At 40.5% G+C, this 25,351-nt stretch overlaps 1 protein-coding gene across 4 annotated transcripts in view; it reads right to left on the reverse strand.

Moving 5' to 3' along the window:
* ARMH3 (armadillo like helical domain containing 3) overlaps positions 1-25,351 on the reverse strand; it is a 183,164-nt gene that overhangs the window by 114,425 nt on the left and 43,388 nt on the right. For all 4 annotated transcript variants that reach the window (XR_008685754.2, XM_055424803.2, XM_055424802.2 and 1 more), the window contains exons 16-20: positions 24,221-24,279; positions 22,636-22,701; positions 21,343-21,412; positions 20,210-20,270; positions 12,430-12,518 (exon numbers count right to left, since the gene is read on the reverse strand). Coding sequence is in view for 3 of the 4 variants with exons in the window: in XM_055424803.2 (XP_055280778.1) it covers positions 12,430-12,518; positions 20,210-20,270; positions 21,343-21,412; positions 22,636-22,701; positions 24,221-24,279 (345 nt within the window). In the remaining variant the exon portion in view is untranslated. The remainder of the gene's footprint in view (positions 1-12,429; positions 12,519-20,209; positions 20,271-21,342; positions 21,413-22,635; positions 22,702-24,220; positions 24,280-25,351) is intronic.

Below are 25,351 nucleotides of genomic sequence, written 5' to 3' on the forward strand. Positions count from 1 at the left end.
CTGGGTATAAGCACCCCAAAACCTCAACTTCTTTAAGGGTCAACTATTCTAACAATATTCTAGGAAATCCTTGGGGATGCTGGGTTTGACTCCTAAATCTTTTCTATTTCTACTAAAGGAGGATCCAGATCCCTGGCTTCAAACACTCTTAACCTGCACTGAGTGAAAAACAGAGCAGTTATGTCAGTGAAACATCTGAGGTATTCCATTACACATTCAACAAGTTTAAGTTGTAGGGAAGTGGGTGCTCCATACACACTTGTCTCTTCACTGGAAAGTCTTTTCCACCAGGCACTTTGAAAACTTAGTTTCTGGATTCGCTTTCAGGAACTACAAACTAGCTGCAACTGCTGCCTGTTTACTTCCCTGATAGCTCAGTTGGTAAAGAATCTGCCTCCAAAGCAGGAGAACCCGGTTTGACTCCTGGGCCAGGAAGATCTGCTGGAGAATGGATAGGCTACCCACTACAGTATCCCTGGGCTTCCCTTGTAGCTTAGCTGGTAAAGAATCTGCCTGCAATGTGGGAGATCTGGGTTCGATCCCTGGGTTGGGAAGATTCCTATGGAGAAGGGAAAGGCTACATACTCCAGTATTCTGGCCTGGATGTTGCCTCTTCAACTCCGTATTAGAGGCAAGTATCAGTCTCCTACTTAGCTCTCCAAGTTTCTTTCCTTGGAGAGTCTTGTGCATCAAATACTGCAGCAGGATGCAGACATTCTGACTCTTCTGTATGCAGACACAAGTAGAAAAAAGGACAGTGCACAGGTTCTGGAAAGTTGAGCCAGGAATGGGTACCCTGACAGTTCCCTGTGTCCCAAGTGAATTCACAGAAGCAAAAGCAGCCAATCTGTTTTTTAAATGTGAAGAGTTCAATACCACCCACCTGAGAATCCTGCTGTCTGACACAAGGCCACCTCACTACACAAAGAACCTTGTTCACAGAGCTGATCCTAACATTAATACACCCAACACAATGAGGACTTTCCCGACTTTTTCTATTCTGCTTTGAATTTAGGTGGAGGAAAAGAAAGTTGGAAGGAAAGTTATGACCAACCTTGATAGTATATTAAAAAGCAGAGACATTACTTTGCCAACAAAGGTCCGTCTAGTCAAGGCTATGGTTTTTCCCGTGGTCATGTATGGATGTGAGACTTGGACTGTGAAGAAAGCTGAGCGCCGAAGAATTGATGCTTTTGAACTGTGGTGCTGGAGAAGACTCTTGAGAGTCCCTTGTACTGCAAGGAGATCCAACCAGTCCATTCTAAAGGAGATCAATCCTGGGTGTTCATTGGAAGGACTGATGCTGAAGCTGAAACTCCAATACTTTGGCCACCTCATGCGACGAGTTGACTCACTGGAACACTCTGATGCTGGGAAAGGTTGGGGGTGGGAGGAGAAGGGGACGACGAAGAATGAGATGGCTGGATGGCATCACCGACTCTGTGGACATGAGTCTGAGTGAACTCCGGGAGTTGGTGATGGACAGGGAGGCCTGGCGTGCTGTGATTCATGGGGTCGCGGAGAGTCGAACACGACTGAGCGACTGAACTGAACTGACTGAACTGAACTGAAAAGAAGGTAGCAAGCAACAAACCATGTTGTTGTGTTGGAGCGTGGAGTGAATAATGGATATGGGAACTTCTCCAGAACTAAAACCTCTTCCTATATTGAGGTAAACCAGGTGCAGAGAGGAACAAGCCAACCACGGGAAGACACAATTAAGTGGTAGCTCAGTGCCTGCCTCAGAGAAGCAGAAGAGAGGTTTAATTACAAAATCTAGTGAATGACATTTAAATAAGATTAAAAACAGGAAGGAGGCAGAGAGCAGAGCACAAATAAATGTCTCTGAAGAATCAGGTCAAAGAGAGCTGTCTGTTTGAACAGCTTTTACCTGCTATGAAGACAAAGAGATAGAAAGCAAAGACAAGACTAAGCCAAGCCTTACTTTATGGCCTGGCATGGAGTTAGGATGAGAGGCCACAGATTCCAAGTCAAAACCTGATCATTAGGGGAAATGGGTAACTTCACAGTGACTGACAGAAGAGAAATACTTAGAACCTCACTAGCTTAGGAGAGAGGTAGGATAGGCTACAAATAGCACTAGTATGAAGAAGAACTAAAGAGCCTCTTGATGAAAGTCAAAGAGGAGAGTCAAAAAGTTGGCTTAAAACTCAACATTCAGAAAACTAAGATCATGGCATCCAATCCCATCACTTCATTGCAAATAGATGGGGAAACAATGGAAACAGTAACAGACTTTATTTTCTTGGGCTCCAAAATCACTGCAGATGGTGACTGGAGCCATGAAATTAAAAGACAGCTTGCTCCTTGGAAGGAAAGTTATGACCAACCTAGACAGCATATTAAAAAGCAGAGACATTACTTTGTCAACAAAGGTCCGTCTAGTCAAAGGTATGGTTTTTCCCGTAGTCATGTATGGATGTGAGAGTTGGGCTAAAAAGAAAGCTAAGCACCAAAGAATTGATGCTTTTGAACTGTGGTGTTGGAGAAGACTCTTGAGAGTCCCTTGGACTGGAAGGAGATCCAACCAGTCCATCCTAAAGGAAATCAGTTCTGAATATTCACTGGAAGGACTGATACTCAAGCTGAAACTCCAATACTTTGGCCACCTGATGTGAAGAACTGACTTTTTGGAAAAGACCCTGATTCTGGGAAAGATTGAAAGCGTGAGGAGAAGGGGACAACAGAGGATAAGATGGTTGGATGGCATCACCAACACAATGGACGTGACTTTGAGTAGGCTCCGGGAGTTGGTGATGGACAAGGAAGCCTGGCGTGCTGAAGTCCATGGGGTCGCAAATAGTCCAACAAGTCTGAGTAACTGAACTGAACAAGTCAATGCCTCTGAAACCCCAGAGCTAAACTCTAGCAATTTGAGCATCTCTGGACAAAATCACTACTCAGGGACATTGCCAGCAATCAGCAGGCTCACTGTCAGTCAGTAAAGTGGCACAAGAAGGACTTAGAAACCAACAATGACCAGCAGAATAATTTAAAAATACACTAGGTGGGTTCTCAAAATACAGGTATCTGGCTGGCTGTTAAACCCAAGCACCTTACTGAAACAGAGACCAATGAATCCAACAAGAAAATGAAATGGCTTTGGTTATATGCTACGAGTCTCTCCAGGTGAACAGAGCACAAAAGTTGGTATACCCAGTGGGAGGATTCTGGGAAGATGGCAGAGCATGGAACGTCAGGAATCTCTCTCCCCACCAGGACAATAATTGCCCTGGCAGAATCTGTCTGACGTAACTATTTAGAACTCTGAATTCTGATGAAGGTCTGCAACTTCTACAGGACAATTTGGATGGTAAATTTGGTTCACTTTGGTCAATTTCAACTCTTAGTACATTAGCAGCTGCTGCTGCTGCTGCTGCTAAGTCACTTCAGTCGTGTCCGACTCTGTGTGACCCCATAGACGGAAGCCCACCAGGCTCCCCCGTCCCTGGGATTCTCCAGGCAAGAACACTGGAGTGGGTTGCCATTTCCTTCTCCAATGTGTGAAAGTGGAAAGTGAAAAGTGAAAGTGAAGTCGCTCAGTCGTGTCCGACCCTTAGCGACCCCACGGACTGCAGCCTACCAGGCTCCTCCATCCATGGGACTTTCTAGGCAATAGTACTGGAGTGGCTTGCCATTGCCTTCTCCGACATTAGCAGCTACCTATCCCTAATCCCAGGCCTGTGGTAAGCAACTGTGCACCTGTTTCTAGAGCAGCTTGCACACAGCTTGCAGGAGCTGGGGTGGAGCAGCTCCCAGATATGGCAATAAGGGCCGTATCTTCCAAATATTGGGGATCTGTGCTCTGATCACTGACTGCTGCTTCTGATCACAGAGATGCAGACAAAGAGGTGGGCAGCCATTTTTGCTGCACTTCCCCTCACTGTTGCAAGTCTGTCCCCCTCACAGATAAGTGACATCTAGGCTTACGGGGCCAGTGCCCCTTTTTTCCCCACCTTCATTTTTTGCTTTTCCTCTTTCAGGAGCCAGACAGTAAAAACTAGGACATTCAACACAAATGAACATTATCTACGAAACAGAAACAGACTCACAGACCAAGAGAACAGACTTGTGGTTGCTAAGGGGAGGGTGAAAGAGGGAGGGATAGATTGGGAGCTTGGAGTTAGCATGTGCAAACTATTACATACCGAATGGATAAACAAGAAGATCCTAATGTATAGCACAGGAAACTATATTCAATATACTGAGATAAATCATAATGGAAAAAAATAAATACATATGTATAATTCAGTCACTTTGTAGCGGAATCTAACACAACAGTGTAAATCAACTATGCTTCGATTTAAAGAGAAAAGGTAAATACTAGGACAATAAAAACATTAATCAAGAAGAGCATTAAGAAACCAAATAAAAACACTAGGACATTCAGAAACAACTTCATATTCAAGGAAAATTACAGTGACTGCACATGCCCAAGAAAAAAGCTCAGAAAAGATCCAAGAAAAGATTAAATTTACACCTCAGGCTGATTCTCAGCATAGACACAGCCTACAGTCAAAAACAAAAATAACAGTCAATTCCCTGGTGGTCTAATGATTAGCACTCTAGGCTTTCACTGTCAAGGGTCCTGGCTCAAACCTTGGTTAGGGAACTAAGATCCCACAAGCCATGCAATGCAGCCAGAATAAATATATAAATAAAAATAAACAAAAATAATAACAAAATATAGATAACTGCAGGAAGAGGGGAATCTCATTTCTGGAACCTTCAGGATACTGTAAGTAAAATAAGTCAAATCACAAAAAGACAAATACTGAATCATTCCACTTACATGGAGTACTTAGTCAAAATCATAGAGAGAGAAGATAGACTGGGGTTGCCAGGGGCTGAGGGGAAAGGGGAAGAGGTTCAGTTTTAGAAGATGAAGAGTTATGGGGAACAATGGTGGTGATGCCTACATTACAGTGTGAAAGTATTTAGAACCACTGAACATATACTTAAAAATGGTTAAGATGGTAAATTTTATGTTATGTGTATTTTAGCACAATAAAAAGTCAGTACCGTCAACAACCTGTGCCGTCTAAAGGCTCTATGACCTAGATGAACTGGAGAAAAGAACAAATCCTTTCTTTAAATGGAAGTTACATTCTGTCTTACCATTTTCCTTGCAACTGAAGTGTATCTGCTAAAAAAGAAAATAAAATTCTCAACTATCTCCAACTCCCCATTTACTTGCGGACACTGCAGTCCTCACAGTTACCACCCACCCTCCTTACCATGAAAGCAAGTTTTTATGTGAAAGTTCCCATTGCTCCCATATGGAGCAATGCAAGATCCCATACACATTATGTGCAGCTGTTTCTAACTAAGCATGCTTAGAGGCCACCATCTTCTTCTAGGGCCCTAGACACCTACTGATTTTTTCCAGCACTGCCCAAATGAAAAAGAGTCAAAATCATCCTTGAATAAATCTCAGTTAATGAGACCATGTCTCAGTGGAGTCATCTGATGTAGAACCAAGAACTTTACTTTCTGCTCAAATGAGGGAAAAACCACTAAGAGACTTGTCCTGCTCACTCGAGATCCAGGGAATGATGATACCTTATGAAATCAAATGACACTTTCCTACACAACCAGTACAGGCAGCACAACAAAAGCACAACTACTCTTTCCTCTGCCTTTTTTAGTTGACAAGATGCTAATGGGCCTACGAGAGTTGACATTTCTCTGGATGGAAAGTGCCTTTTTGTGCAGAGAAAAGAACAGAGATTTCTCACTCTTTTAGGTGGGAATCTTTTTCTCCTTATAACAGGCTAAACTTGTTAGAAATTCTTATCTTTTGCTTCTGCCAAGATTCTAAGAGAAAGATTCAAAATAGTATAAATTTTAGATTTAGCCAAATGTGGTGATTTGAAGGGAAAAAATGTTTCCTGGCATTCTTTTTCTGCCCTGGGGCTTCGTACACTGCTATACAGGATTTTCCATAATAAAATTATGAAAAGAGAGAGATACCTTCAAATGCTCCCACATTAGAACATTCTAACTTTAAAAAGAAGTGATTATCCACAAAAGAAAGAAGCCTCCATATTTTTGCACATGGAAGTTAGAGCAGTCTTAATTAGGCACATCAAGCCTAGAATACATCCTGTAACAGATTCCCCTAAATCAGAGAAAATTTGGGGAAAAAAAGAAGAATAATTTAAAAAGCAATTTTAAGAACAAAATAGCAATAGCAGCTGCCAAAATTCCTCTTGCCATATACTCTAGCTGTTTACTGCTATGTTCTTCCCCACCTGCATACTCTCTTCAAAACTTAAAGCAGCAATATCGTAGTTATGTAAGATGTCACCATTGGAGGAATCTGGGTGAAGGATACAAGAACTCTCTGTACTATTTTTGCAACTTCCTGTGAGTCTATAATTATATCAAAATAAAAAGTTAAAAAAGTAACCAAACTAAACAAAGCAGACAATTAAAAACTCAAAGGATAGTTTCCCCAAATCAGGAGGGGCTGGCAAACTGTCAAAGCTATACCCATACAAGAACTGCCAACTATATCTATGGCTCAGGTCAGTCTTTCTCCTGAAAATTTCCAGTCCTGTATAACACCTACAGTATAACAAGCATGCAATGAAAGCTCTCAGTTCCCAGTCTCAAGGTGTACCTAACCATGAAACCATAGACTTCTGTCAGTGATGAGTGTGCCAGCTGGATCCAGAAAGCTGTGACACTCTCTGAGTTTTCTATTTTTCCCAGTAGGTATCTGAAAGGTCAGGCCAAGTACAATTTCTCTCTTTTTCACAAAGCTGTGAATGCTTTGGATGCTATTTAACACAGTGAAGCTGAACAGATTGTTTTGGGAGCTTTGCGGGCCTCTCTTCCTGCAGAGAGGCAAATGTTGCCTAGTGATCTGCTTCTGAGCATAGGAGTCAGGAACTCTAAGTTCTGATCATGACTATTTAGTGTCTGGTTTCCATGATCCTTAGCAAGTTACTTCTCCTTCTATACATTCCCCAGCAAATGGTGATAAAAATAATGACTTATCACCCAGATATGTGGCAAAGTGAATGGGTAAGAAGGACTGTGATCCACAGATAAATGCCAAATATAAAATGCCAACACAAACCTGTCTTTAAATCAACCTATATCAATCACTGTGGAAAGCTACACTATTTAAACCCAAGCTGGCTCCCCAATGCCCCTTCTGCCTGCAATGGAAGTAAAATAAGCTGACTCCATGAAGTTCTCTGTTCAAGTATTTCCCTCTCCAACAACTATATACTTCTCTCTAAACATTCCACCCATTCCTTGGTTAATGGCTTAGAAACTAAGTTTCCATTTTCACTTGGTTAAAAGCAATCCATGAGTCCGTAGGTAAGGAAGAAAGTGACAAATGAAAGAGAAATCATCCACCACCTTTCATACTAACAATTCAAATAAAAAGGTGATGAAGTCAGCTCAAAAGACTACATGAAAACAAATATTCTAATACTACTTTTTTTTTGAAGTCCAAACACAACATTGTGCTGCCTTAAGAGAATGCTGACTCATCATCAATGGAAATTCTACATACCCATTCATCCATTTATTCACTCTAATGTTTTCTGAGCCCCTGTTACAAGCCAAGTAGTGAGCTGGGAATAAATCAATGATTAAAACTCAGGCCCTGCCCTCTAGGAATTTTTTTTAAGAGGAAAAACAGACAATTTAAACAAATCATTGTACAGACATGTGCAAACACAGCATAACAATGTGATATGCTAAAACAGAAGCCCAAAGTTCTGTGAGAATAACAGGAAACCAATCACAGTGACCAACATTGGTATTTAGTCTCAAGTTCAGAGATAAAACTAAAGTTCCCAGGAGGAATGCAATACAATCAGTAAATAAAGAAAAACTATCTCATCAAATATAAAGATGTTTATGAAGACAGAATTGGGAGGCCAATCGCTAAAATTAAGACAGCGATTCTTCCCCTCCACCCCCTTTGGATTCCAACTTGAGACTTTTTTTTGCTTGTATTTTATTATTTCTTTATTTTTAATTGGAGGATAATTTCTTTTACAATGTTGTGCTGGTTTCTGCCATATATCAACATGAATCTGTCACAGAAAGACTGGGATGCTTAACATTGGATCATGGATGGGCTTCAGAAGAACGTCCATGAACACTCTGAAATTATATGCAAAATATATATGTGCAAATGGACACTTTTCTGGATGCAAAGATATCTTTCATTATTTTCTCAAAAGCAAAGAACTATTCTACTAGGATCTTACCCTAAAACTCGGTTTTCTATCTTATAAGAGGAGCATTTTAAGACCTAATCTTTTACTCAAAATAGGAAGTCTGCGTAGCCGAGAGGTCAGAGAAGAGCTTTTGAACTTCCCATAACTTGGTGGAAAACAGTGACTGCTGAAAATAGGGTAATGAGAAAGACTACTTCTCATTATTTCAATAGAAAGGAAAGACTTTTTTCTTTCAAGTTGAGGTTAGCCTAAACATATTTCTGCATATACTCAGATACCATGGTGACAGGCATCATATAAATAGACCATGGCAGCAGGGAGTAGGTCAGGGATTATATCTGTAAAACCAACATATCAGGCAGGATTAAAGCCCCAACTAATATAGCTGGCTCCTCCTTATCATAAAACCAAACCTGAAAACTCCATATAGGAATTTGGAGGGGGATCCCTGGCTGCTTCCCCAATAAGAAAGAGGTAGTCAAGCAGTATAAGAATAAGAATACCTACTCAAAGTGCAGTGAGACTAAACACTGTCATTCCAAATAATAAAAGGCATTTGCCATCCATGCTTCCCGGCACCTGAGGTCTCTCATGTGTCTGACCTAACAATACATGCCTTACCAGTTTTATTTGTAAGTAAAATTCAACTAAAGTTTGCAGCACATGTATGGGCAAGCTTCTGTATACATATTTGCCATGATGAGTTCCACATACCTCCCTGAAATCTATACGTCTAGAAGGCAAAGAAAGAATGAAAACATGGGCAAACCGACATATGAGGGGTATTACCAGCCAAGGAGTGGGTGGATAGACATAGACAAATTTATATTCACTGATTACAATATTATACATTATTATGGGCTCTGATGCATCAGATGTAGTCTAGTATTTTGCAGCTTTCCTTAACACCTGCTGCTCTGCATCTCACTATATATACTCCATGTATGAACACAGGGAGTCAGGTTCTAGGAGGGCTCACCCATTCTACATAGAAAAGGAGCTAACCTCACCTGGCAGAGAACTCCAGTACAAATGCCTATGCCTGGAACAAGCAGCCATCCAAGCCTCATGAATGACACTCATATATACCTCCTCTCAACCTATTAAGGGCCTTAAATGCCAATCAGTCCTGAGATAGCAAATAATTATACACAGAACTAAACATGACATAAAGTACTCAAAGAAATAAAGTCAATACAGGATAAAGAATGGTCTCTTGCTTCACAGTTTCTCACCAGAATAGGGAAAACTGCTGCTACTGCTGCTAAGTCACTTCAGTCGTGTCCGACTCTGTGTGACCCCATAGACGGCAGCCCACCAGACTCCCCCGTCCCTGGGATTCTCCAGGCAAGAACACTGGAGTGGGTTGCCATTTCCTTCTCCAATGTGTGAAAGTGAAAAGGGAAAGTGAAGTTGCTCAGTCGTGTCCGACTCTTAGCGACCCCATGGACTGCAGCCTACTAGGCTCCTCCATCCATGGGATTTTCTAGGCAAGAGTACTGGAGTGGCTTGCCATTGCCTTCTCCGATAGGGAAAGTTAAGATCCAGAAAAGATAAATATAAAAGACTTTTTAAATCTCTTTAAAAGATAATTGCCTTTTTAAATAAAAATAATGGAAATGTATTTTGGGGTTTATAAAATATATAAAAGTTAAACATGACAACAACAGCATGGAGGACAGAATGAAAGGGAGTAAGAATAAACGGAACCCTAGGACTGAGGGAGACAGACGAGGGTGAACAGAGAAGGCAATGAAAAAGACAACAGAAGAGGAGAAAATGAGGAAGAGGACAACTGATGACAAGGATAGGAGAAAAGCCAGAGAGCTCCCAGGGGCAAGAGAAAGGGTAGCTAGGAGAGAAAGTAAAGGTGATAGAATAAAAGAGAAAACAAAACCAGAAGAGAATCAAAGGCAGGCAGAAATAACTACTACCATCAACTCTTTAGTACTACATGTGTAACTTCATCCCAGTTATAGACATAAACCATTTGTACTTGCTACACTAATGTCCAAAGATTTGCATCATTTTCGTGTTTTCTCTTTAATCCTAAATTTTTAAATTAATCACACAACTAATTAATCATACAACTAATGCATAGGCAACCAAATAGTCCTTTATATTAAAAAGAACTGTTCCAACCTAAGAATGCAGAGTACATCATGAAGAACACTGGGCTGGAAGAAGCACAAGCTGGAATCAAGATTGCCGGGAGAAATATCAATAACCTCAGATATGCAGATGACACCACCCTTATGGCAGAAAGTGAAGAGGAACTCAAAGGCCTTTTGATGAAAGTGAAAGAGGAGAGTGAAAAAGCTGGCTTGAAACTCAACATTCAGAAAACGAAGATCATGGCATCTGGTCCCATCACTTCATGGGAAATAGATGGGGAAACAGTGGAAATGGTGTCAGACTTTATTGTTTTGGGCTCCAAAATCACTTCGGATGCTGATTGCAGCCATGAAATTAAAAGACGCTTACTCCTTGGAAGGAAAGTTATGACCAGCCTAGATAGCATATTAAAAAGCAGAGACATTCCTTTGCCAACAAAGGTCCGTCTAGTCAAGGCTATGGTTTTTCCCGTGGTCATGTATGGATGTGAGAGTTGGACTGTGAAGAAAGCTGATCGCCGAAGAAATGATGCTTTTGAACTGTGGTGCTGGAGAAGACTCTTGAGAGTCCCTTGGACTGCAAGGAGATCCAACCAGTCCATTCTAAAAGAGATCAATTCTGGGTGTTCATTGGAAGGACTTATGCTTAATCTGAAACTCCAATACTTTGGCCACCTCATGCGACGAGTTGACTCACTGGAAAAGAGTCTGATGCTAGGAGGGATTGAGGGTAGGAGGAGACGGGGACGGCAAAGAATGAGATGGCTGGATGGCATCACCGACTCGATGGACATGAGTTTGAGTGAACTCCGGGAGTTGGTGATGGACAGGGAGGCCTGGCGTGCTGTGGTTCATGGGGTCGCAAAGAGTTGGACACGATTAAGCGACTGAACTGAACTGAAGAAATTCAAACTTTAGTCATTTCAATCTCTTGATCTCTCTTTAGCTTTTCTGACATTCTCTCAATTTTGAACTCTCACATAATCACTCTTCTCTTAAAATATCAAAATGCCACTATTGCCACTTTGTTTTATTATCCTACTCCTCCTTCACCACCATAGGCAGCAACTGCAAAGAATTTGCTAATCCATTAATTAAAGATCTCTACTTCCCATTATGAAGGACTAAATTTAGAAAGTCAAATTGGGTTGGGAGGAAACCATGTGTCACAACAAGTGAGATGAATTCCATGGGAGGAGGTGGGGTTACTGGCCCATTTTCTCACAAAGCCTCTGACACTCACACACACTTCTCTGCTCAGAATACAGAGAAGCTCTCCCAAGGGTGGGGCAACAATTTACCACTATAATCATCTGGAGAAGATTTTATTGTACTATCAGGTCACAAAATCCACAGGACCTATCAGCAAGCAAATGCCTCAGGAAACATGTCTCCTCTGCTTTTCTGAAACCTCCAATTTAGATGCATAAAAGAAAGGGGTGGCAAGCCAGTATTAATTGTACCCTTAGAGAAGAGCCACTCTTTCCCCCGACAGGGGTGGCAGTAACTTTACTGGGTTACCAAATGGATACAAAGACAAAAGTAAACACTGTAACTTGCTGTTTTTGTCTCTGACACAGGGGGAGTGGTAAAACTGACACTCTCTGTAAACAGTAATAATGCCAGATGTAACACAAAGAACAGGGTTTCCCCCCATCTCTCCACCCCCTCCCCACCCCCTCTCCCTAAGACATTCCTCCTGAGATTACTCATTCCCAGGAAACACACAGAGGCCTCCCTATAGTCCATATGCTGTTACCAAATGGAACCTAGAGAGAATCCAAGTTTGTACTGACTCCTCAATGGAAGAATCAATGGAACTCAAGAAATATTTAATTGTTTCTGCCAGTTGACAAAAAAATATAGGGAGAAGGAACAAGAGAGAAAGTATAAAATAGATATATATGTGACATGCCCAGGTTTGGATTATAACAAGGCTGAAATTACAAGAAGAGTTGAAAATACAAGCATCCTAAACAAACTAAAATGTTTGTTTGATTGTTTGTTTTAAATTCATCTATGCCCAGGCACAGGGGCTCATAAAAGATATAGGAAAAGATGATGAATTCAAAAGAGAAAGTTACCTGACCAGAGCTCCCGCCAGGTATAATGCAGGCGTACTCTACACTTCTTCTGATAGCAAAGTAGTTTATGTACCACCTGAATGCAGCGCCTGGAACAGAAAAAGAGAAAAACTGGAATAAGTCTAAAGTTAGGTGCAACTCACCACAGATATCCTTTCTTTAACAAGGCAACTTTTGCTAAGACCACAAAAAACACTGGATATGAATCTGTACACATGGGAAAGAAAGGAACTTCTGCAACTTTCTGGTGGATAAAAGCCCCACCCCAAAAAACACACAACGTTACTTGTGCTAATTACCCTATCTCTAGAAAAAGGGAGTTATAACTACATCTAAGTCAGTATTCAATTAGGCACTACTTTTACCATTCCCTTGAGTATCTTTCTTCAGAGGAAGAATGAACCATGAACCAAAATGACACCTCATTTGAGACTGCAAACATGGGATGCAAAGATGTAAAATTAAAGAACTTAAGACTTTAGATCTATTTAAATGTTTTTAATGTAAATAAAATTTTAAATAATATTTAAATTGATTTACATTAAAGGTTAAATTAACAATTCAGTTCTTCAGTTGCACTAACCACACATATCAAGTACTCAGAAGTCATGTGTGCCTAGTGGCTACCATACTGGACAACAAAGAAAAACAGAACATTTTTATAATCACAAAAATTATACTGGCAGTGCTACTCTAGATCACTGGACTTCAACATCATTCACACCCCAACAACAAAAATGCTTTTGAGACTATTTCCAAATAAACTGAAAAATGAAAGACATTTTCAAACATTGTAAACCTAACAAAAAAAATGTTTTTTCATCTCTGACTGGAGAAGAATTTTGAAAGCTTAAAAAGCTATGAGACTATGAGCGAATGTATAAAGGAAAATATTGATAAAATTTACTTCCTAAAAATAAAAACCTCGGGACTTCCCTGGTGGTCCAGTGGTTAAGAATACACCTGCCAATGCAGGGGACGTAGGTTCAATCCCTGGTTGGGGAACTAAGATCCCACATGCTGTGGTACAACTAAGCCCATGGGCCACAACTACTGAGCCCACACACCACAACTAGAGAGGAATGCAACAAAAGGTCCTGCAGAAATGTTTCGCATGATGCAACAAAGATCCCATGCACCGCAACTAAGACCCAACTGCAGCCAAAATAATCTTTTTTTAAAAACCTTTAAAATAAATTTGAAAAAATAAAAATCTCGTTTGATGAAAAAAATTGTAATGATTAAAATTAAAAGCCAAATATGGGAAATTACATTTGCAGCAAATAACGTGAAATGGTTACTATGCTTAATACATATGAGTTTATATAAATTGATAAGAAAAAATAACAACACACCTAATAAGAAAGATGGGCAAAGGAAATGGACAACAAATCCCTCCATCCCCAAAAAGAGGAAAAATATGGAAAGTTAACATTTTCCTGTAATGTTCAATTTCACCTTAAAAAGGTACACTAAAACAGGATTCTATGTTCTTTTTTTTGGAGGGGGGGAGCACGCTGTGTGGCTGAGGGCTCTTAGTTCCCCAACCAGGGCTAGAGCCCATGCCCCCAGCAATGGAAGTGTGAAATCTTAACCGGTAACTGGCAGGGAACTCCCCCACAAGATTCTGTTTTTGCAAACCAAATTAATATAGATTTTAATGCTGACAGCTAAAGGTATGAACAACCCAAATGTCTATCAACTAATTAATGGATAAATGAAATGATGCTATATACCCAAACAATGGAATATTACTCAGCCATAAAAAGGAACACTGTAACATGGATAAAATCCTGGAAATATGCTAAGTAAAAGGTCAGTCATAAAAGATCACATAATATATAATTTCATTTACATAAAATGTCCAAAACAGGCAGATATAGAGACAGAAAGTAGACTGGGGGTGAGAGGAAAAAGGCCCAGGTCTTGGAGTATATTGCTCTGAAGCTCCAAGCTCATCACACAAATCAAAAGATTCACAGGAAACTATCAGACCTATCTTCATTCACTCCATAAATACTGACTGCAAACCAAACCAAATGAAGATCCAACACTTAAGTCTTACCAAAACTAAACTGTCAAGTTCCTGCAAATTAGATCTAGATAGTCTGCTAGTTTCAGGCAAATAAAGAGGCTCTTTCTCCCGAAACTCTTCTGACACCAAAGAATTAAGCAAAAACAGAAATAAGCCAGGCAAAAGGGTGCAGCAAAAAGTGGCTTCTCCACACCCAGTATGCCGCAGTTGAAATTCAGCTGAATGACAATACTTCTAGAGGTAAGAGTAAGACTCTCTCAGGTTCTGGGGTTTTAATATGAGACACAGTATCCTGAGATCCTACTAACTTCAGCAGACTTCATATCAATATGTAGGATATCAATCTGACAGCTCATGAAATCAAGCAAAAATGGTGACAGCTAATTTTTTGGGCCTCTTCAGTTCAGTTCAGTCGCTCAGTCGTGTCCGACTCTTTGCGACCCCATGAACCACAGCACGCCAGGCCTCCCTGTCCATCACCAACTCCCGGAGTTCACTCAAACTCATGTCCATCGAGTCGGTGATACCATCCAGCCATCTCATTCTCTGCCGTCCCCTTCTCCTCCTGCCCCCAATCCCTCCCAGCATCAGAGTCTTTTCCAATGAGTCAACTCTTCGCATGAGGTGGCCAAAGTATTGGAGTTTCAGATTAAGCATCAGTCCTTCCAATGAACACCCATGACTGATCTCCTTTAGAATGGACTGGTTGGATCTCCTTGTAGTCCAAGGGACTCTCAAGAGTCTTCTCCAACACTACAGTTCAAAAGCATCAATTCTTCGGCAGTCAGCTTTCTTCACAGTCCAACTCTCACATCCATACATGACCACTAGAAAAACCATAGCCTTGACTAGTTGGACCTTTGTTGGCAAAGTAATGTCTCTGCTTTTTAATATGCTATCTAGGTTAGTCATAACTTTCCTTCCAAGGAGTAAGCGTCTTTTAATTTCATGGCTGCTTAGCAGAGGGCAAAAGAAAAAGGGGTTAAACAAAAACAACCCACCACCACCAACAACAAAAATATGACAAACTTCCCTTTATGGAGTGAGACACAAGGACATTAAAGTGCCTGATGACATATCAAAGACACAAATGAAGAGAAATAAATTTGTAAGTTAAAGTCCTGCAAGTTTTCAAAATAATTCCAATAATGGAATGGGCCTGCACTGCTACCTCACTAGCCTATTCTAGTTGCCTCATTATTCGTATCTCTCTGTTCTTTCCATTTCTCATAGTTCTAAGTGATCTTACAGGAGACTTTTAGACAGAATTTTATAAGAGGACTATGTGACAGAGATCTCTCTTAAAAGACTTCAGTACATATTAAAAATATTTTACAAACCAGACAAATATAAATATATAAATACATACAACAAAACTTTTAAATAATTCCCTTTTATTCTCTAAACAGAGTATAGTGAATATAGAATGGTGGCTCAGACGGAAAAGAATCTGCTTGCAATGCAGGAGACCCAGGTTCGGTTGGGAAGATTCCCCAACAGAAGGAAATGAATGGCAACCCCCTCCAGTATTCTTGCCTGGAGAATTTCATGGATAGAGGAGCCCAATGGGCTACAGTCCATGGGGTCACAAAGAGTCAGACATGACTGAGCAATTAACACATTCTCTAAATAAACTGTATCAAAACCACTTACAAAGTGATATAAATTGTAGTGTAAATCTTCCTAATACTTTCCAAACCATTTGCTGATTTTTAGAAATTGTGGTGTGATCTTCCATGTGATGCAGCTGTCAGCAGCTACAGGATGCCCTTGTTTGAGCCATGATTTAACTCAGGAAAATAAAAACTAGTCTATCAATTTAATTTGCCATTAAATTGATAGTCATTAGGTCCCTCCCTGGGGCTAAAACTGGTGCTGCAGCCAGCAAGGGTGGCTGGCCACTGCCCATGCATGACCACCCACACACAGAACATTCCTGGACACCAGCACTTCTCACACGTCCTAGATCTGGACAACTGCACCTTGTCTCTGTTGACAACATCATCCCAGCACTGAGCCACCAAGGAGCAGCAGTGAAACACTACCTATGTTACCACACTCTGGTGACAGTCCCCTCTGGTTCAAAGGCTTTTTATATCCACTCCAGGCTTCGTTCTTTTTCCTGCAGCCACCCAACAAGGGACATCATTTGCCTTGTGGTCTCAGTAACTTATATTACTTACCAAACAGAGCACAAATTTTAACAACTGCTGTGATCTTAAAGATATGCTGGCTGAATGACCACCCAACAAGGGACATCATTTGCCTTGTGGCCTCAGTAACTTATATTACTTACCAAACAGAGCACAAATTTTAACAACTGCTATGATCTTAAAGATATGCTGGCTGAATGACTCCAAACTGATGGCTTAGGGCATCTCTTTTATGCACGTAGCAGTTTCCTATTTCAACACAAGACAGTTCCACTTTAACTTGAAACTCTTCTTGTGGGGTCTACTGAAGTCTCTACTCCCAGGTCTGAGAATTCCTGATTTAGAAAGAGTCCAAGTTTTCCACGTAAGAGTAATTTAAAGGAGAGTTTTCTCTCCTCAGAGACTATTTCTCCTAACTCCCAATCCTGTGCCAGCAGTAGGGGTTGGCAGCAAGAATCAAAGAGTAGCAGCCAGAAAAGGAAATTAATTGGTTGGGTTTTCCTACCCTTTACTGCTCCAGGCAAAACATTTTTTTTTTTCTATAAGCACCTTTCTCCATTCTTATTTTACCTACAGCATTTACACACAGATATGAAACTATTTTGTTTCTGACCCAGATTCTGGCTTGAGTATTAAGTCTTTCCATATTCCGTATTGCTTCATATTTCACCAGGAGGATTACAAACTTATCTGAAATGGTAGAAATTCATTTTACTTTCAATTTCTCATTGTGCTGTATGCTGCTGAAATGCAGTATATAATGAGAAGTGAGAGCAGCAACTTGGCCTGATGCCCAGCTGGGAGCAGATAAGTTCACCTAAAAAGGACTTGATGCTCCAAATGCCAGAAACTGGAAAGAGGGCTGGAAGTGGGGGAGGCAGATATGGAAATATGCCCAGGGGTAGTAATGGAGAAAGTGAATTCAGCCTGAGGGTGGGACCTTCTGCCCAGCCTCTGTCAGCGTGATGCCTCATTATCTTCTCCATCTTCCCTAACCTCAGGACATTCAATTAGGAAGCATGTGGAAAAGAAACTGAGAAACCAAAGCAAAAAAAAAGGCAGGAACCAAGGGGAAGAGGGAAGATCAGATTCACTGGCTGGGAAGTGAGGGTCTGGGTAGACAGATAGGTATCTATAACTTTAAGTGCTGAACACAGTCTTATCATGTCATCCCCACCTTCAACTGTTACCCATCATCCACTTATTTCAGGAAACACTTTTTCTACTCTCTCGTCCTTCCTCCATGCACCCTACAATCTAATCCTCTTGAATTTCTTTCTATTCTCCAAAGTAGGCCACACTATCAAGTCCCCAAGCTTTTGAACATGCTGGTCCCCTGCTTGGGGTGTTGCTCCCCACTCCTCTGCATACAAAACTGCCTACTATTTCTTCATGACTCAGGTCAAGCGCAGCCTTCTCTGATGCTCCAGTGAACATTAGTCACCCTGTACAAATCTTTTTTGTCATTTGTCATAGTAGTAGTTAAGAAAGAGTACAGCCTCTTTCCTAAGACAGACTTGAGCTTGAATCTTGGTGATGCAACATACATATGCAACTGTGGTAGCTGGCCCACAAGATGACCCCCAGTGGACCCCACCTCCTGGGATTCACATCCTTATGGAGTCCTTTCCAACACTGCATTAGGCTTGGTCTGTGAGACCAACAGAAATGGTATGTCATTTGAGATTAGGTTATAAAAGGCCCTATGGCTTCCATCTTGGGCTTTCACTCTCCTTCTCTTTCTCTCTTGGATTACTTGCTTTGGAGAAAGTCAGCTGTCATGTCAAACAACCCACATGACTAGGAACTGAGATTTACCAACAACCATGTAAGTGAGCTTTGAAGCAATTCTCCAGCCCTAGTAGAGCCCCAGTAAAGCTAACATATTGACTGAGGCCTATATCAAACCCTATACTGAAAGCTGCTACTGGATCACTGAGCCACAGAAACTGTGAAGTAATAAATGCCTGCTTTAAACCCCTATGTTTTAGAGTAGTTTGTTACACAGCAATAGATAATACACCTGACAAGGGGTGGGAACAACTTAGGATTTACTGTAAGAAAAGTTACTTTTTCTGGTGCTTAGTAACAGAATAATCCAACCTTCAGAGCCTCAGTTTCCTTCCTTGGAAAATGAGTAAACTAAGACTATAATAAGGGCTTCCCTGATAGCTCAGTTGGTAAAGAATATGGCTGCAATGCGGGAGACCTGGGTTTGATCCCTGGGTTGGGAAGATCCCCTGGAGAAGGGAAAGGCTACCCACTCCAGTATTCTGGCCTGGAGAATTCCATGGACAGTTCATGGAGTTGCAGAGAGTCGGACACGACTGAGCAACTTCTACTTTCTACTTTCAAGACTATAATAATATACTACAAAAAAAAAACAACAAACCTCTATATCCTAGAACTAGAAAGTAAGATAAGTAAAAATAAAGCCTGTAGCAAAACAAATATAATCCCTGAGGTACTGGCGTTCAGCAATCCCATCTAAAATAAGCAGAAAATTCATCTGGTAAGTGTTATTAAAAAAAGCAGCTTTTCATGGTCTTTAAATTGCAATAAGGGTCTTTCCTGATAGCTCAGTTGGTAAGCAATCTGCCCGCAATGCATGAAATAAAGGATCAAACTAATTTAAACAACCAAAAGATACAGAAAAATGCAAACCAGAACCTACTTATCTAAAAGTAAAATTTGTACCTTATTTCATACCTAGGAAATTAAAAATATATAGCCTACAAATAGTCTAAAAATTAGAGATCTTCTATTCAGAGTAAAATCCTTCCTATCTCCCCAGATCCTAGGCTCAGCATTGGAATGAGATATATTAAGCTTGCTATGCACCAAACTTCTCTCTTACTTGAAAAAGTGGAGGTACTAATTCTGTTGTCAGACTGAATCCAGATGTGTTTTAAGGAATAAAGATAATACATATACTTGAGATCACACTAATATGGCACAGCTGTTCCTAGGCATTAATGAAAAGAAGAACGCTGAAATAGCAAAGAAGCGAGAAAGCCTAAAGGCTTAAACTTTATTAAAATATGAAGACTTTCAGTTGTTTCTAGTTATACTGGTTGTAAAGAATTGTGACAGACAATCAGATCTCCTCAGGAGGCAGGAGACTTCCAGCCAGGCCACTATATATACACAATCTAACTAGCTACTGGAGTTCTGACTAGGTTGCTAGTACAACATAGGCTAAGAATGAACCAAAAGATCTCTCTCCCTGGCCTTTCCCTACCTTCCAAATACTGCTGACTCCTTTGATGCCAAGGTCTAGGGATGACTAAGTGGGTTGCTGGTATTCCATATCTTTGGATACAAGAGTTACCCATGATCTCTGCTTCAACATATCAGCCCTATTCTTCATGCAGTGTGCCTAAAAGTGATAATGAAGATATGTGGTTTGTGCTTTCCCCTCTTTCTGGAAAAATGTATAAACCCAGGCCATAAAACACTTCCTGACACTTCTCTGCATATACATGTGCTTTTCCTGAAGTGAAGTATACATAAAAATTTTGTGACTATTAAACTGCTTACATTCAATTCTATAAAATAGATTTGCACACATTAAATGAACCATGGTACTTACACATAGAGATCCATAGGAAACTCCTTCATCATGTGTGTTACAATAAACTCCACCATCAGGTCTGAATGGGAAAAAGAGAAAAATCAGATCAATCAGAATGAAATTCACTGCTTGCCTCTGGAGTTGGGAGAAAAACTTTATCAGTACACCTTACGCCCATGCTAAATGGCATTAACTAACCACATCTTTATTAATATGCATTTAAATCTATTTTATATACGGCACTTTTTGCAACACTTTCACCACTTGCCACTTGTAAGGTAACAAGAAAATTAGTTCACTCTCCCACTTCAGAAGGATACTTTGACCTGCCAATAAGCTCAGATACAAGGGAGATTTCACTGTACAGATATTTCATACCATGGCACTAATGCAAAATGCCAGAGGGAAATCATATTCTGAGAACCAAGCGATGAGGCAAGCAGAGAAAAAATTATGGATCACATCTGTGTAACCAGAGACTCGAACTCTAAAGCTATGTCAGTCTTTCTTGTCTTCCTATCACACTCAGCTTGACAGATATTGACCAAAATGGTCTGCGGAGGTTTAGGTCAATAAAGGCTTACTATATAGTCTTAATTATTGTTTTAAAATCAAGTAGATTTAGGAAGTAGGGTTGAATATTATAGTGAAATGGGATTAAGAGTTCAGATCATTCCCCTGAGGAAAATGCAGAATTCTGAGCAGACAAAACTACTTACAATACAGCCCCCTGTCTGTCAGCTGTCAGCCTCCTCTCAGCTTCATTTACTCAGAGGAAGTTTTGTATGTCTAAACCTTGAACTTTCGCCTCCTGGTCCACTGACACATCAATTTGGACCAAGAAATGGAGGGACGAATTTGAGATCTTTATCAAGTGTTAAGAAAGTTTACAAATTTATGTATCAAGCTTAGATATCTGTCTCCCTAGAAAGAACTTTTTCTTTGAACAAGGCACCCTTTAACTGACCATTAGATTCATTGGGACTGCTTTACCAAACTCAACAAGAAAACATGGTTTCTGAGGCCAGGGAAGAAATACAACTAGTAACTTCTTCTCTGAGGAGGAAGCACATCAAACAAGATCTATCCCTTATCTTAAACATGAAAACCTATCACTGGCTCAGAAACATGCCCATTTTGATGATACTCACCCAGTACTGCACATACCAATGGACGGCATGGAAGGTTCTTGTCTGCTGCCTTCTTCCTGTGTCTCATAGGCTTCACACAAATTAAGAAATGAGATTATAAGACATCTGAAATAACACCCAATGGCTCACCATCATTTTTTTTCACGCAAATAACATCACTACTACTGGGAATTCCCTGGTGATCCAGTGATTAGGATTCTGCACTTCCAAGGCTAGGGGCCGAGGTTCAATCCCTGGTCAGGGAACTAGGATCCCATAAAATGCATGGCTTGGCCAAAAGAAGAAACAACAATAATAAAATAAAACCACTACTACAAAGAAGCTACCTTTCCTTTCTCTTTCAAGTGGTGGGCGTTGGGTGAGGCAGGGAGGACATATAAGTGCTTCTCAGTTACTGATGCAGGCCTGGGACAAAATCACAGTTCACAGCAAGACCACTGCCCCACAGGGCACTGAAGCATACTACAAGGGGAAAGCTATTGTTTTTGCTTTGATTTTATCTATACAAGTGACATTACTGACAACAAAAGAGATATACTACTATTTTTCTTTGATAAAATAATAAGAAAAAGGGAGAATGTGGCTGTGTAGAGGCAGCAACAGTAGCAGTTCAAAAAAAAAAAAAGGAAAAGTTTTTTTTAAAGGAAGTTTTAAATATAAACCTCAAGGTGATATTTCTGAACATACCTCCAAGTTTTAGGAAACTCCTTGATCCTTCATACTCTATTTCCCCCACCTCTCAGATAAATAAATCTAATAAGCAGGATCTAGCATCACCCAATCAAAGATCACAGTATATTCTGAAAACAAAAGGCTTAGGCCCATCTCCTTGTTGAAATCTACATTACTGATATGTTCAATGTCAAGATATACCTTTTTGGGGTTTTTTGTTTGTTTGCTTATTTTTAGTTTGTTTGTTTTGGGCCAGGCTGGGTGGCATGTGGGATCTAAGTTCCCTGACCAGGAATCAAACCCATGCCTCCTGCAGAGGAAGTGCAGAATCTTAATCACTGGACCACCAGAGAAGTCCCCTGATACATTCTATAACAATATTACTGCCATGGGTATGCAACTGTGGATCTTTCCACCCACTATTGAGTAGGTAACACCTCCAAGACACACACAAAAAATTTCAACAACAGGCATGCGTCTTCTGAACAGCAGTGACGCAAGAGCCCTTCAGCATAAATTTCCACTCACATCTGTTCTAGTAGGACCAATGTTATCGTCTCCAATCCCGCCAACATAAAAAAATTCCTCTAAGAAAAAACAAGAAGTAAAAGTCATACCTACCATTCTATGTAAGTTTACTCGAAAATTCATGTTGTCATCATGCAAAAATGCATTAGCATATTGATCCTAATAAAAATAAAAACACAGATAAGGAGGGAATGAGAGCTATAAACTCCTTTTATAATCTATACTCTTATTAAAGTCCAAGGATTTACAGGTCTTAAAAGAACTCCTTTCAAGGACCAGTTAGAGAGCTAATGGGAGAAGACTACAGCCTTTATGTCAAGCCCTACTTAAGCCATGAGATTTCACTTTAGTGTAATCTCCCAGTAGGTCTCTAACTGGCCAAAAATCTCAAAGCAAATTACAAACAATAAAAATTAAAGCACAGGCACTTAAGACAAATGCTGAGAGGAATCTGTTTTCCTATTCTCTCTTCCTTCCCATCTGCCTGAGGGGCACAGGGACTGCAGGTTACATGTGCGGGCTACACTTGAGGATCTGCGATTAAGAAGAAAGGTCTGCACTCCGCCAGGAACAGGCTTGGCACAGCAAGAGAAAACTGCTTACTCAGGCAGCATGGCAATAGACAAGACCCTGTATATCCCTGGCTTTGCTAAAGACTGATGGAAAATCAAAAACCTCTCACCATGAATCAGTAATAAACATCCCTTGGCTCTTTCCCAACACCTTTTCTGAAGATCTGACATGCCTACAAACTCCAATTCCTAGGAACTGCTACAATTTGTGAAAAACAATTCCTTTAATTATTTTCTTAGAAAGATTTTTGAAAAGCAATTACACCAGGCCCACTGCTAATAAGCAGCTCTTCTACAGCTACTCCGAACCTGGTGAAAAGTAGGTCAACTTTCCACAGCAAACATAAAAATGGAAAGACTGAGGGAGATCTCTGCTCCACATGGACCACACCTTAACTATTTTTCTTTGGAGAGAAAAGATCCGAATAAGGAGTAAGTGAAGGAGGAGATTGAAACTGCAAGTTCAGCTCTAAATTGACTCAATTTCTGCCAGATTTCTGTTGCCAACAAGATATAAGGTGAGTTCAGGCCTAATTAATCCAACCAAAAGTGACTCTTTCCAAAGCCCAAGTTGCATCTCTTCTTTATTTACCCTCTGGTTCTTGTTCTTCATCAAACTACAATCAATCCAACTTTACTCAGTTTCCAATGCCCATCCCTCAGCTTTTCTCTCCACCTCTCCCCACAGAAACCTGAGCTCCTTTTTTCATTTTGCTAAATGCAGAAGATTCAACATAAATAGTTTTAAAGGGGCTGGACTGTTTTTTTCTGAAGAGATGTTAAGTCTGTTTGGAGTTCCAAACTCTTTAAGAACTAGAATCTTCCAGTTCTCAATTATAGCAGTTATCATATGAATTCATTATGAAGTCATGCAGTAAATACTAATTGACCATCTACTACGTGCCAAACACTGAGAAAACATTGGCGAAGAAGACAAAGGACCTACTGGTGCTTACATTCCAGTGGAGGAGATAATATAAAGGGGGAAGATTTTCTCTCCCAAACTTTAGGTCCCTAAAAGTCAAGAGACAGGAACTGGAGAGAACAGTAGAAAAGAGAGCATTTTGTAAGAGATTAGCTAATATCAGAAGGCTGGTGAGACCTACCTCTGCAATACATGTAAGGATAATCAGACAGAGTTTGCCACTGTGAAGCCGGTGCTCATCTGAAAAGAAAAAATAAATCCTTCTCTCTAAATCATCCAGACCATGCTTCTATAGAGAATAAAGACGTGTATCATCAAAAAGAACATTCACACTTTCTTTCTCCACAAAATTCATGAAAAGGTTTTACTTAAAGTAATTCTTGATTTTCTTCTAGACAAAAGAATTCCCCCATAAGATTTTTTTCTTAAGTTTTCTGGTAGTATGACAGACAGCTAAACATCTTCCTCAGAACCATTCAATTATTTTAACAGTCCCTAATACTGTGGCCCAAATCGGGCCATGCCCCCTTTGTTTCCATATCAGCCTTTTGCTTCTAGACAATCAGATCCATTCCTTTTCCAACTCCACCTCATCCACTAGTTAAAGCACCACCATCTTTTACTCATCTACCACAAAATGTAGAAAATTTTTATAACTGTTCTAAGCAAACTGGCAGTAGAACCAGAAAGAAATTAACTGGAAACTAGGGTCCAGCTCACGCTTTCCTTACAATGTGAACAATACTTACAACCAGGAAAGTTGGGAACTCTTGATCATTTTTCTTTCTGCCAAAGCTACTCACTCTACAAATATTTATTTATTTCCGACTATGTGGTAGGTAGGGCTTCCCTGGTGGCTCTGTGGTAAAGAATTCGCCTGTCAATGCAGGGGATATGGGTTCCATCCCTGGCTCGGGAAGATTCCCTGGAGGAGGAAATGGCAACCCGCTCCAGTATTCCTGCCTGGAAAATTTCATGGACACAGGAGCTTGGAGGGCTACAGTCCATGAGGGTAACAAAGAATCGGACATGACTTAGCATACACACATGTGGCAGGCACTATGTTAGGCAGTAGAGATATAGTACTGGACTAAAGAAAGGGCTGTGGCCTCCCAGAACTCACATTCTAGTTATTAAAAAAGAAAACAACCTCAATAACAGGGCTCTAAGCCCACACAAAGGACCCAGAATGAGCTAACCCATCACTGCCAATTACCAGAACCATTATAACTTTTTGGCTTTCCAGGATGTTTGTGGGTGAGGTGGTGAAATGGAGGTAAAAAGAGGGTTATACCAGCATATCCACAACAGA

The sequence above is a fragment of the Moschus berezovskii genome, chromosome 12, assembly GCF_049115385.1.
Source record: "Moschus berezovskii isolate FMDL1 chromosome 12, NW_MosBer_1.0, whole genome shotgun sequence".
NCBI lineage: Eukaryota > Metazoa > Chordata > Mammalia > Artiodactyla > Moschidae > Moschus > Moschus berezovskii.